Source organism: Pleurodeles waltl, chromosome 11 (genome assembly GCF_031143425.1).
Source record: "Pleurodeles waltl isolate 20211129_DDA chromosome 11, aPleWal1.hap1.20221129, whole genome shotgun sequence".
NCBI lineage: Eukaryota > Metazoa > Chordata > Amphibia > Caudata > Salamandridae > Pleurodeles > Pleurodeles waltl.
In genome coordinates this window covers 152,377,144-152,390,109 of record NC_090450.1, presented here as the reverse complement: position 1 = coordinate 152,390,109, position 12,966 = coordinate 152,377,144, and the positions used below count along the sequence as shown (strand labels likewise).

The 12,966-nt window shown below is 43.7% G+C and overlaps 1 protein-coding gene across 1 annotated transcript in view; it reads right to left on the bottom strand.

Moving 5' to 3' along the window:
• The window catches only part of DHX36 (DEAH-box helicase 36), a 275,760-nt gene that overhangs the window by 201,878 nt on the left and 60,916 nt on the right, over positions 1 to 12,966 (bottom strand). The window contains exons 8-9 of the mRNA XM_069213319.1: positions 11,098 to 11,264; positions 5,353 to 5,434 (exon numbers count right to left, since the gene is read on the bottom strand). Coding sequence (XP_069069420.1) covers positions 5,353 to 5,434; positions 11,098 to 11,264 — 249 coding nt within the window. The remainder of the gene's footprint in view (positions 1 to 5,352; positions 5,435 to 11,097; positions 11,265 to 12,966) is intronic.

Genomic DNA, 12,966 nt, shown 5'->3' with positions numbered 1-12,966 from the left:
TATTCCCCTGGAGATGAAAGGTCCCACTCAGGGGAAGTGTCCAGTCCACTGGCTGTATCCAGACCATGCAGTCCGTCTCCAGAGTCCTCAATCTCTCCCTCCTCTAGGACTCGCTGGTACTCCTGCTCTTCTAAAAGACGAAGAGCACGCCTCCTCGAATGAAGTCTCTCCTCGATACGCGGAGTCGACATGGCCTCCGCCGACGTCGAAGAACGGCGCCGATCGCCAGAAGCATCTGACGCCGCGTTCGGCGCCACAGGCAGCTTCGGCGCCGAGGCAGGAGCCGGAGGACGAGGTCTTGGAGCCGATGGACCAACCGGAGTCACAGGGCAAAATCCTGACTTCGACGGAAGGGCAACCTCCGGGGCCGAAACATCCGAAGCCACCGGAGCGGCCACCGACGCCGGTACCGGCGCCGAGCCCACATTCCCGAAAGGGAGAAAGGGCATAAAGGGTGCCGGCCGAAGAGGCGCAGGATCACCCAAGGAAAAGGCCAAGGGCCCCGAAGGACCAGCCGGAGCAACTCCTGGAGCCATCTGCTGAAAGATGGTATACATCGCATTAAGAAACGCGGTACTATCGGCTCCAGGAGTGGGAAAAGCCGGATACTGGGGTGCCTGGATCGAGGGCGACCCCGACGCCGGCCTCGACGTCTGCGACGCCGGAGAAAACACAAGAGGCTGCACCACCTCAATCACCGACGCCTGACCAGGCGAAGTCGGTGACGCCGGAGAGGGCAACGGCGTCGAAGGATGCGGCGTGACCGTGGGGCTGACCTCCCAAGTCTTCCGACGCCGAGCCGAAGGTGACCTCGAACGAGACTCCTTGCTGGAATGACGTCGTGAGTCTCTACGGCGCCGGGAGTCTCGATGACGCCGGTGAGACCTTGGCGAAGAAGACTTCTTATGATGTTTCTCCTTCTTCTTTGACTTTGCCATGAATAACTTGGCCTCACGCTCTTTGAGGGCCTTCGGATTCATGTGTTGACATGAATCGCAAGTCGAGACGTCGTGGTCGGAGCTCAAACACCATAGACAGTCGGAGTGAGGATCTGTAACTGACATCTTGCCCCCACACTCTCGACAGGGCTTGAAACCCGACTTCCTCTGAGACATTATTACCACAAAGAAGACTACGCAGCAGACAATACACTGTAACCACGAAGGTAACAGTAGCTCCCTCGAAGATAACCGTTTCGAATGCACGGAAAAAAGGGAACTGTCATCGGCACGTCGGCGAGGACCTCTTATTGCCTGCATGACGTCAGACGGCGTCGCGTGGGCAAGAGTGACGTCCTCGTCGACGTGCAGAGACTAGTAAGAAGATTTCCGTCGAATGCTGGCGCCATGGGAGTATTCATTAGGTGAGGAATCCACAGGTAGTTGTATCCATCAGAAGTAAGACAATGTGTAAAAAAAAAAACAGGTCTACTTTAGAAATGCCCTGTAATTTATATGCTAGTATGGGGACCGTGGAACTCACGAGATGTGCAAATACCCACAGCTTCACAACACCGTACCTTGTGCCCACTTGGGAAATATAAAGGTTTCCTTGATACATATTTTTTCAGTCTTTATATTTCACCAAATGAACTGCTGCATGCCCGGTATACAATGAAAACCCATTGCAAGGTGCAGCTTACTTATTGGCTCTGGGTACCTAGGGTTCTTGGTGAACCTGCAAGCCCTATATATCCCCGCAACCAGAAGAGTCCAGCAGACGTAACTTTATATTGCTTTAAAAAATCTGCCATAGCTGGAAAAAGTTATAGAAGAAAACGTGGTCAGAAATGGCTCTTTTTTCCACCTCAAATTCGATGTATTTTTATTTTAGCTGTTACTTTCTGTCGGAAAACCTTGAAGATCTACACAAATGACCTCTTGCTGAATTCAGAATTTTGTCTTCTTTTCAGAAATGTTTAGCTGTCCGGGATCCAGCATTGGTTTCACACCCATTTATGGGGCCGGTGGGAAGAGGGGAGGGTGAATTAGGGGGTGGGGCGGAAGGCCCAGCAGCTAAGGGGTTAAAACACTTCTGGATCAAGACGAACTTCTGCAAGGAAAAGGGCTGGAGTAGGAGTACTGCCCCTTTGCTGTGAGTGCTTTGCTTGGTTGGCCTGCAGCTGCTGCTTCTGCCTTAAAGAGGACACAGACTGGAGTTTGCTGTTTATCCTGCCTGTGAAGATTCTTCAAGGGATTTGACTAAGCTTGCCTCCTGTTAAGAAGTCTAAGGGACATTAAACACTTCATCTACCAGCAATTGGACTCTCTTACTCAGACCTCCTGACTTGCCAAGTGGTCCCACATTCAGTCCCTGGACCCCTGGAAGGAGAAGGAGAAAATCCACGCACCGGAGCCCAGCAGCAGAAAAATCTACGCTGAGCCTGCACAGCGGCTGAAAAATTGACACAGCGACTGTAAAATTGGCACAATCCCAGCTCAGTGCGGATTCATCGTTGCCATGCGTCCGGCTTTTCCACGCATCGTCCCTGGGTGTCAAAATCTTCAACATCACGGCAAGGACCAGAGGCAGCTTGTCCAGAAATCAATGTATCCCCTTCCCTGCCAGGAAAGAATCAACGCATCGCTTACCCGGCACAGAAAGAATGGACGCAGGGGCTCACTTGCGAGTAAGGAATCGACGTATCGTTTGCTTTTCCGACACCGCCGTGCATTTATTTTTGACGCATACCAGGTACTTTGTGCAAAAGTAATGCATACATTAATTTTTAGGGATTAGGACTCTTTTGTGGTGTTTTTCCACTGTGTTACTGTGTGTGTTTGTACACATACTTTACACATTTCCTCTGAGATAAGTCTGGCAGCTTGTGCCAAACTAGCATGGGGGTGAGCAGGGGTTATCTGAGCTGTGTATCTCCCTTACCCTGACTAGAGTGAGGGTACCTACTTGGTCAGGGTGCAAACTGACTGCCAACTAGAGACTGGATTTCTAACAAGAGTTAGTTATGTAACCTAGTGTTACGAATGTAAACATGGGGGTCTTTAGCACTAGAACACATTTATGTACACACTGGGATAACATAATGTTCTGGCCTTTTTATGGAGCTAGCTTACCCTTTTAGCTGGTCTACTGTTAAAAACAAGCTCAGACCATGAGAGCATGGGGGCTGCAGCTGGGACTTGTAACACACATGGTAGCTAATAAACCGTTTAAATGCTGTCGTTGAGGACAGACTGTAAAAGAAAATCCTCTGTGATGTTTGTCAACACCCTCCTGAATTTGACAGCATTCTTTGTGTCACAAGCCACCTCAAGATCTTCTGATGTTTTCTTCATGAAATTCAGCATCCTGGCTGCAATTACTTTTTAACATACTACTTGTTAGACAATGGCTATTCTAACCCATGTGTCTGGGTGTGCAGAAATGCTACTTCCTCTTCCCTCCTTCCTTTGTAGTAAGGACATGGAAAGGCCTATGAAAGTGATTACCCGAGATCAATAACAAAAGTCAATAGCAGTGGAGGCATTTTTAGCACCCAATATAAACTTATCCAACGAGCCAAATGGCAAGCAAGCCTTTAAAGATCAAAGGTTGTGTGCAAATAAGTAAATAAAATATATACAGGGTTCATTAGTTGATGACTATGGCAGTCAATCAGTGCTTAATTTCATCTGGTGGATGCAGGTGTTATCCACTGGCACTCATTTCCGGGGACCAGTACTTATTTCACCTCATCAGCCTTTGAACTAGAGCAATTAGGTATATTTAATTTAAAAAAACCTGCAATAGAGAAAAAGGCAAGGAGTGTCTGGTGGTGGAAAATAAGAGGCATGAAGTGGAATATGGATTATGCTAGCTTGGTATTCAGAACCCAGGCCATTTCTATAATTCAACAGGTTTATGAGCAAACGTTTGGACACTGGCACTTTCTCTTTTACAAGTAAGCACTGCAATGGAGTGAGTGGTTGTTAAGTCCCATAACACCGCCATTTGGACACACTTATTCACAGGTGCAGCCAATTCAATTTTGGCAATAAAAATCACCAGCCATGACACTGGCGATTTTGTGTTTAATTTTAAAAGACAAATTAGTGCCCAGATTACTTTAAAAATCACACAAAAATATTCACTTTCAAAATGACGCCTAATATTCCATCACTCAAGAAAAAGGTCGTTTAAGGTGCAAGAATGTGCTGCAAGCTCTCAAAATGTCCATTATTACTCCTCTTGTTGCAACTCTAATCCAAGTTCTGTGTTTAGGAACATGCCAAATTTAAGATATTTTATTATATATTACAACATTTTTGTTTCGGCACAGATAACCTCTTGATGGTTCACCATGTTTCCCTGGTAGGACTACTAGAGGACCCCGTTAGGAGTTTGGAAAGTGCTCTCCACATGGTATCTGGTCCAAGTGGAATGTATTTTGAAATAGAGTCCTCCCATAATAATTGCAGCATCTCTCTTATAGATATTTATCTAGATTTCTTCTATAGGCCACCTAAGTCACAAACACTACCTTTTAATCAGGCAAGCTTACAAAAAATAAGCTTAAGAGAGCTTCTGGATAATGTGCACACTGGTAATTTAAAGACTGCAAAGTCTTTGTCAATAACCCTGGTAGCCAATAGCGCTTTGCCACATTAAACAAACAGATTATATGTTTACCATTATGTAGGACAATGACTGAATATACAACTAGCGTGAATTTCCCTGTTATCTACTAATATCTAATTTTGCACAATGGTGGCAATGCCAGAATATACGCACATCCTAAAGTAGCCTAAATTGTAATCACAAAAACAGTGCTTGAATAAAATATTACATGTATCAGATGCCAATCCGGTGAGCACACTCTGCTACAAAGTGATTCAATTCGGCCAGGAAACCAGAACCGGTAAATAGTTTCTACTATTTAAGGAATAAACAGCACGTCTACTCATCTTGGATCAGTCATTTGACTGGACTCTGTATGTTATTGTGGCAGTGTGCTCTGGTATTTGACATAATATCTACTAATTTCTAACAACCTCCAGAGTGCCAAGCAAGGGAGACGATATAGAACATAATAATAAATTAATAATAAAATAATATTATTTCTTATAAGAAAAGTCAGCCCCTATTACAAGAAATTATATTGGGGTAGGAATCCAGTTCGTTAAATTTACAGGGCTATAGAAAATAACTACCTCTTCCTAACTGGTTGAATTTTAATAGCATTTATCACAGTGCTATAATCCTGGAAATTAGGAACATGCCCCCTTCCATCTAGATGGTTTCCAATTTTTCAATATAAAGGGTCTTCATTCCAGGTGTGTGCAGCAGTTGGGTTATCAGACTAGTCTTTAATCTCTGGTGCACAATTTTAAGTCTAGTAACAACTTCACCTACCGCAACATTTCAATAACATCTTCCAAAAGGTATTCCTTGACAGGGAATGTAAATCCGGGTATATGCATCATTGGACAGTTGTCTGTTGAGAAGAATAAAATTGTAACCCATAGCATGGCCAGGCATTAGAAGTATCAAAAGTCTTAAAATATTAAAACATGATTAAAAGGTTAAGAAATAAAAACTTCTTTGAGGTGGACCAATTTCAGGAAGTACAGCTTGTAAAGTCCATAATCAACACCAATAAGTTTCTTTACATTAGTAGATTCCCAAATTTGAGAGACTCCAAAACAATTTCAGTAGTACTTCAGGTAACATACAAAGGAGTATTCCAGCTAACCAAAAAGTATTCACACATATGTATCCTTAGTTGAAACATTCCTATGACAATTATTATCATACATGCACATTCAATGTTATCCCGCAGAGGGAAAAAACCCTTGGCAAAACTTCTTCACCAACATTTCAAGGCAATTTTGCCTTTCCTTTTACAGCTTGTCAGAACCCCTTTCAGAGGGCCCCAGGGCACAGTGGGGCTACTGGGTCCAACTGTGGTGATTGAGGCCATTTAATCCTGATGTCCTGGTACTTGACCTACTATAAGTCCTGAGCAACTGGGCCAGGTACCCCTTCTGCACATGGCTCTTAGTGGTAGCTGTGGACAAGCAGTCAATGGCTCCCCTGCCGGGGGACGGGGGGGGTTAGGGGGGAGGTGGAATAGTGTAGATACAGGTTAGTGAACACAATTCATAACTCAAAGTGCACTCAGCAATGTCAATAAATCAATGTCCAGCCAAATACTTGTTTTTCATACTCTATGCATTTAAAGAGGTATTACATCATTCGTAAGCAATAATACAATCCCCTTGAGGTCAGGGATCTAGTATCTAACTGGCAAATCCCTTCTGTTGTAATGTGGTCTGAGTTATTCCCCATTTACTGGTGGTTACATCGAGGGAATACTGACTAGTAGGCCTTATTCAAGAAACCACAACGACTCTTAGGAAACAGTCAAAAGTGTCTATGTGCAACAGCACCAAAAGCAGAGAGTCTCCTGAGGCCGGTATCAAGTCTTACCCTTTCCAAATGTAAGGAAGCGTTCAGCGTTTCAATGGGTACCCCGACCATAGGCCCTAGAAATGATCTAAACCTGCTTGAGCATGTACCTGAAGCATGTAATGTGCCGGTCTGCACGTGGAATGCGTGGCAGCACCCGGCAGACTCTCTTCTGAGCAACATAGCTAGCTTCCACAGCTATCACAGTTGCTCCTGGCTTTCGCTGGCACTGGAAGTTCAGCTTTTCCCCCACATTGGTGGGCAGGGGAGGGAGGGTGTTGTCTTATCTTTGTGCTCCTGACTAATTCCCAATGATGGAGCAAAGTACCCTTGATGTCCTCAAGAGTACCGGAGCCATGCCAGGGTTCAGGTTTCAGTGCTTATTTGACAGACCGACCTCTGCAATACTCTGTACTGTCAGCCCCTGCTGGCACCCAGTGGTGCCGCGTTACCACTGGCACAGTGTTGGGCTTCACTGCTAGATCACCTCTACCATAGCGGACCCTACTGGCATCTTGGTGCTTAGTTGGCAACAATTACATCCATGGTGGCCTTCCTGGAATACAGGGTCACCACAATGAAGAGGTCCGTGCTTCATACTCCCTGCAAGGCACTCGATTCATGGCTAACTTTATGGAGGCCCTCTCCTGGCAATATGGGGAGGGGGAGGGGGGGGGGGGGAGGGGGGGCGGTCCCCAATTCGATCCTGAGCAAGGGCAACAACCAGTTCAGTGCACAGCTCTCCACTGTACCTCACTCCCTGAAACACTCACCTCCTCACAGGGCACACTGGCTTTGGCAAGTAGGAAGAAGCTTGTGTTCCGGCCTTCAGAGCAGGTGGTCTCGGTTTCCCTGGGTAACGTCCCTTCACCCAGCAGGAAGACAAGCAGGTCTTAGACCCTAGTCCTGGTCATAGGCAGAATTCTTGAAGAGCTACCGTCCTCACACAGCCCATCTGGCTGCTTGGTAGAAGACACGTTTTGGGGACTCAACATCCTCTTTGTATAGTTCATTTTCAGGCACTGAGTGTGATTTAGGGTCTGAGTATTTAAAGTTTTATGTTGGGGTTCTGCTTTTTTTGAAGTGTACACTTCTCTCATTTCTTCCTCCTGAAAGGCCATGTGTCACAGACTCCAAAACTGATAGTCTCAGAATACAGGCCACGGGAGCGACTAGACTTTAAAACACCTGGATGTCAGCCACAGTGACATGTGCATGAAAAGGTTAATCGCAGGCTCGCAGCCCTACTATTTATGATTCCCTTATGAGTCCCATCTCTTTCGTGAGATGTAGCCAAGCCCTTTCCTTGTGATCTATCACTGGATCAAAGGGCACTTTTAAGTGTAGCGGGGGAGTCTTTGTGCTGCTTCATGAGTATGCCCCACCAAGCTCACAGGAATGCAGCCATACACAAACCTGTTGCTGGGGGTTCAATTCCTCTTCTCCTCATTTTTAAACCAGACAGGCCTGGACTTTCTAAAATAGAGCCCAGGATCCGCCATCTAATGTCTTATTAGAAGCACACTTGCACTCAGTGCACTGACAAAGCAAATACACTATTCAGTACTTCATGCATTGTGCCTTCACCGACACACATACATTCAGCACACACATTCGCTATGCACACTGTTCACCACTGTAGCATTTCTGTGTTGTACCATGGTGTGCCACTTGCAAACAAAACACTGGCAGTACATACATTCTTCATACTGATTTGCATTTGGCTGGGTCCAACCTAGGGTGGCATAGTGAGCTAAAGAACGATGGATTAAACCCACATCTGTGACTGGGGGTGAGTGTTTGCATTGTTCAGCACTCCGTCCACCATCCTTTTGTGTTGCTAAAGTTGCCCTAAGTGGGAAGGGTATGCAAAGACATCGGTCCCTTCTTCACTGTGCCTCTGGATTCAAGCTAGCCTGGCTGATGAAGGGTGATACCCTGAAACCGGTCCCAGAATGATTGTTTCTGGTCCAAGGAAGACCTGGCTTGACAGTTCGGCCTGGACTGTTTCTATGTAGAACAGGGTCAAGACTGATTTGCATATGGCTGGGTACAACCTGGGGTGGCATGGTGAGCAAAAGAACAATGGATTAAACCCAGATCGGTGACTCCGTCCATCATCCTTTTGTGTTGCTAGTGTAGCCTGCATATCCTGATGAGCCATCTGTGCTGAGGGGAGGATTGATCACTTACACTTGAAAGGGCTGTGCCTGCCCTCACACAACGTCGTCTCCAACCCCCTGGTGTGTGTCTGGGGCCTGGCCTAGGCAAGGCAGGATCTTGAAAACAACAGACTTCTCTTTGAAGTAGGCCTCTTTCAAAGGCAGAAAGGGGTATAAGAAGAGCACCCAAAACCGCCCAAAAATTAGATAACTTCTGGAATCAAGAGGAACCTCTGCCAAGGAGAAGAGCTGAGGAGCTGAGGGGAAGAGCTGCCCCTGTCTGTGAATATGCTTTGTTGGGCAATCCTTCAGTTGCTGCTTCTGCCTGTGAAATGGGACAAAGACTGGACTTTGTTGTGCATTCCTGTTTGAGAAGAATCTCCAAGGGCTTGAACGGAGCTTGCCTCCTGTTGTTGAAGTCTCAGGGACAACAAAGACTTCTCTCTGCCAGCACTTGGGCTTTCTGTTGAGAGCCCTGCCTGCCACGTGGTGCCCTAACCAGTCTCTGGACAATGAAAGCTGGTAGAAAAAGGACAGAAATCCACGCAAAGACCACTGCGTGGGGAAACTTTCGATGCACTACGTGCCTTGTGGCTGATAAGCGGCGTGCTGCCGGCCTCACAGCTAAAATTGACGCTCCACCTGAATCGCGGATGGCAGATCGATGCAACTTGGCTGGAGAAACGACACGTAACACCCACATCGGCTGCTGTTAACGACGCAACCCCACCCTGCAGAGCGTTTTTTTGACACCATGCAACCTCTCTGGGTGCGGAAAATCAACACAAAGCCTGCCTGGACCCGAGGTGCCCACTCGGATCGACGTAGTGCTCTCTTGCGGGAGAGAAGAAATGACGCACGCCGACCCGACCGAAGAAGGAACGATGCATGTTCCCACTGGCGGGTGAGAAATCAACGCATCACTGGTCTTTTTCAACGCACACTTTATTTTAATGCTACCCAGGTACTTTTGTGAAAATACCACGTTCTCACGATTAAGATTCTTACTCTTTTAAAAATTCATAACTTTACTTGTCTATGTCGGATTTTTATCATTTTGGTCTTGTTTGGTTTAGATAAATATTCCCTATTTTTCTAAACCTTTGTGGTGTAATTTTGTACTGTTTTCACTGGGTTAATGTGTGTTGGTACAATACTTTACACATTGCTTCTGAAGTTAAGCCTGCCTGCTCGTGCCAAGCTACCAACGGGGTGAGCGGGGGTTAACAGAGGGTGATTCTCCTTTATCCTGACTATGATGAGGATCCTTGCTTGGACAGTAACCTGACTGCCAATCAAAGACCCCATTTCTTACACCGAGCGTGTTAAATGATTGCTGGAAAAGTAAAGATTTGAAGAAAGAAGGCAAATAGATTGTTTGAAAGTCAGGGAACTTTTGCCAGAAAAGTGAGAAAGATTCTCAGGGCGACGTTTGATTGGAAGTTTCATTAATATATGTGAGGATGACAGCTAGCTGAAATATTGCCGACTATGAAATGGCCTGTAAAGAAACATTATGTATAGCCTCAAACAAAGGACTAATTTAATTTAATCAGAATTATATTACGTTTCCGTAGTAGTGAAGTTTTCCTTTGTGAAAGGAACACAATCTTAATACCCTTGAATAGGCCGGATTCATCTGGAGTGTGACAAAGAAAACATGGAGGATATTTTCTGTAGGCTGAAATTTACATAATGTGTATCTTTATGGGTAAGAACTGCTCGCTAAGCTTGTCAAATTAAGATGTGATGAACTGCTCCTTCTTAGCATGCAGTAAATATTTCTTATGTAGATACCAGATGCATTTGAAGTATTTTAAGTAGTCTTGGTTAGAAGGATGCTCTAACTCCTTCAGAATACCCATGCAAACTTGTAGTGTGACCTTTTCTTGAAAGAAATCAATAAAGTGTAATGCTCAATATTAATTCAGAGAATTGTAATTAAACGCATAAATTGATTATCAAGGCAAATGTTAAGAAAATCTAGGTAGGATTTAATGATATTAACACCGCTCACTGAGTTAAATGCTTGCATCTGATATTTAGTGACCTTTGGCCACAAGTTCCAATCACAGCAAGGAAACCCTAGTCTTCTATCCTTAACATAGGTAAATCAAGAGGGATTGAAATGGGTAATACCTATTTATAATGCTTAGAAATATATGAAGGGTGGCAAGAAGTGCCAAGTTATTTTTATTATTGCATGCGTTGGTCTAATCTATCACATTTATGGTGAGACAGTATGTTGCCTAAACATGATAAAAATGATAAAGAGACCACCCACAAATCCAAAAGGAATACCATTTTTTTTTTTTAACACAGTAAACAATTACAGAGCAACCAAGATACCTCAAACAGAGAACAAGTAAGCTTTATTTTGCTCAGAGCTACAGTTGTATCCTAGCTAATTAAAAAAAAAAATAGCAATTTTGTGATACCTACTTATAAGAGAAACTGTAGCAGGTGTGTTGCCAAAAGAAAATCTGAGTGTCTTTACTCCTTAGTAATTTAAAGACTTTATACTCACCAAAATAGGCAGAGAACTTCTCAGCATTCAATGTCGCACTCATCAGGATCACCTTAAGATCAGGTCTCTTCTTGAGAAGATCTTTCACAATTGACATTAATACATCAGACTGTAGGTTTCTTTCGTGAATTTCATCGAGAACAATGTGACTCACACTAGTTAAGTGACTGAAACCAGACAGATAAAGATTGTTGAATGTTGAAAATGTCACAATCCCTCCACCACTATTCCCAACATGAAAATTCCCTATAACTTGTCCTGAAACACCCACTTGCTCACACTTGTAGACGTTCCTACTCTGGGTAAAGATGCACACTTCACAGATTAATATTTTTCTATAACCTTTCCTGACACATTGTTAACCAACAGCATTGTTTCAAGGCTCTACTTGAAGGCCACCCTATTTATTTGTTTATGGACAAGTTAAATACTGACCTACAAAGTCAAAGGACTTCAAAAGTACTGGAATATGGCACACATGTTATGGTCACCCAATTATTCACAACCCATTTCAAACCAAAGCGTGCACTTACAAATGCAAGTCAAACATTAAGAAAGAAAAATGACTAATTATGCAAGGCTACTGAACAAATACATATGTGATATGCTAGTTAAAAAGCTGCATACATAGAATTCTTGAGGCTTTCCATTGATTTTGCTTAATCTTTATATGAAAGTTCAAACACACAGCAACGTTAACACTACACAACTGCCACTTACGTATTTGCTCCTATTGAATTAATTGATGAACCTCCATCTCTTTCTAAAATCAGAGCTAGAATGCAACGTTTTGCTACATATAAAAAGCCTGTCACTCAGAAGTTACACAGTAGTGAAGCTGAAACACTGTTCCCCACTTATACAGATTCTCCAGGCATAGCACCTATAATTAGTTTTATTGAAACAGTGGAATGCAATACCCTAAGCAAAGGTTCATCTTCTTTTAAAACCAAGACTGTTTTCACAGGGTAACTGTGGTTCAAAGAACATGAAGAACATAAAGATAAATGTCTTCACTGAGGTATACATGACCACTGCTTACAGAACATATAGTAAGAACCTGCACATCGATTACAATAAAGAGCATTACATTTTCTTCTGAACTCAAGGAGGCATGGTAATAAAAATTACACTACTATTCGAGCAGACATATTTTCTCGATGGAAGATGAAGTAAGCATATTTTTTCAGGTGGGGATAAATCTCACAGAGCAACATACAATAATTTTCATTATTAACTACACCATTACGTTCTACAAACAATTGTAGAGTGCAGCCATAATGTTCTCCCACGCCTAAACATTCCTAAAGGCATGTCTGCAATTGTACTTTGTATAAAGTGGCTGCTCTGCAGAATGCAGGACCGATGTGTCATCAGGATCGCTCTAAGACGGGATATAAGAATCACCAGTAGACAATTTTTTGTTTAAGAAAACAAAATAATAATAATCACATTTGATTATTAAGAGGATTTAGTATTCAAAGCCTATTCTTATTTAAACATGACCTGCTAGCATAACTAAAGGATTCTGAGCATGGACACATAAAAAAAAAAAACTTTTGCAAACACAGTCAAACCCCTTACTCATAAGCACATACACTTTCAATCACCTTCCAGTGGTCAGTCATCCGCCTGTCTTTTCCCCAGAAGTAAATGGTCGGTCTGGTGTTGTCAATATACTAGAAACATAAGCTTTTAAATCCATGTAGTGAAATATGCCTCTATTTTGTTATACCATTACCTCAACCTCAAAATAAAAGTTGCATGGTTTGGTGAAATAAGCATAGCTTAACAAACTGCCTGGTCCTTCCTCATACAAAATTCATACGCAACTCAAATCTGGGATAACTGATCTTCTACATAAATGTT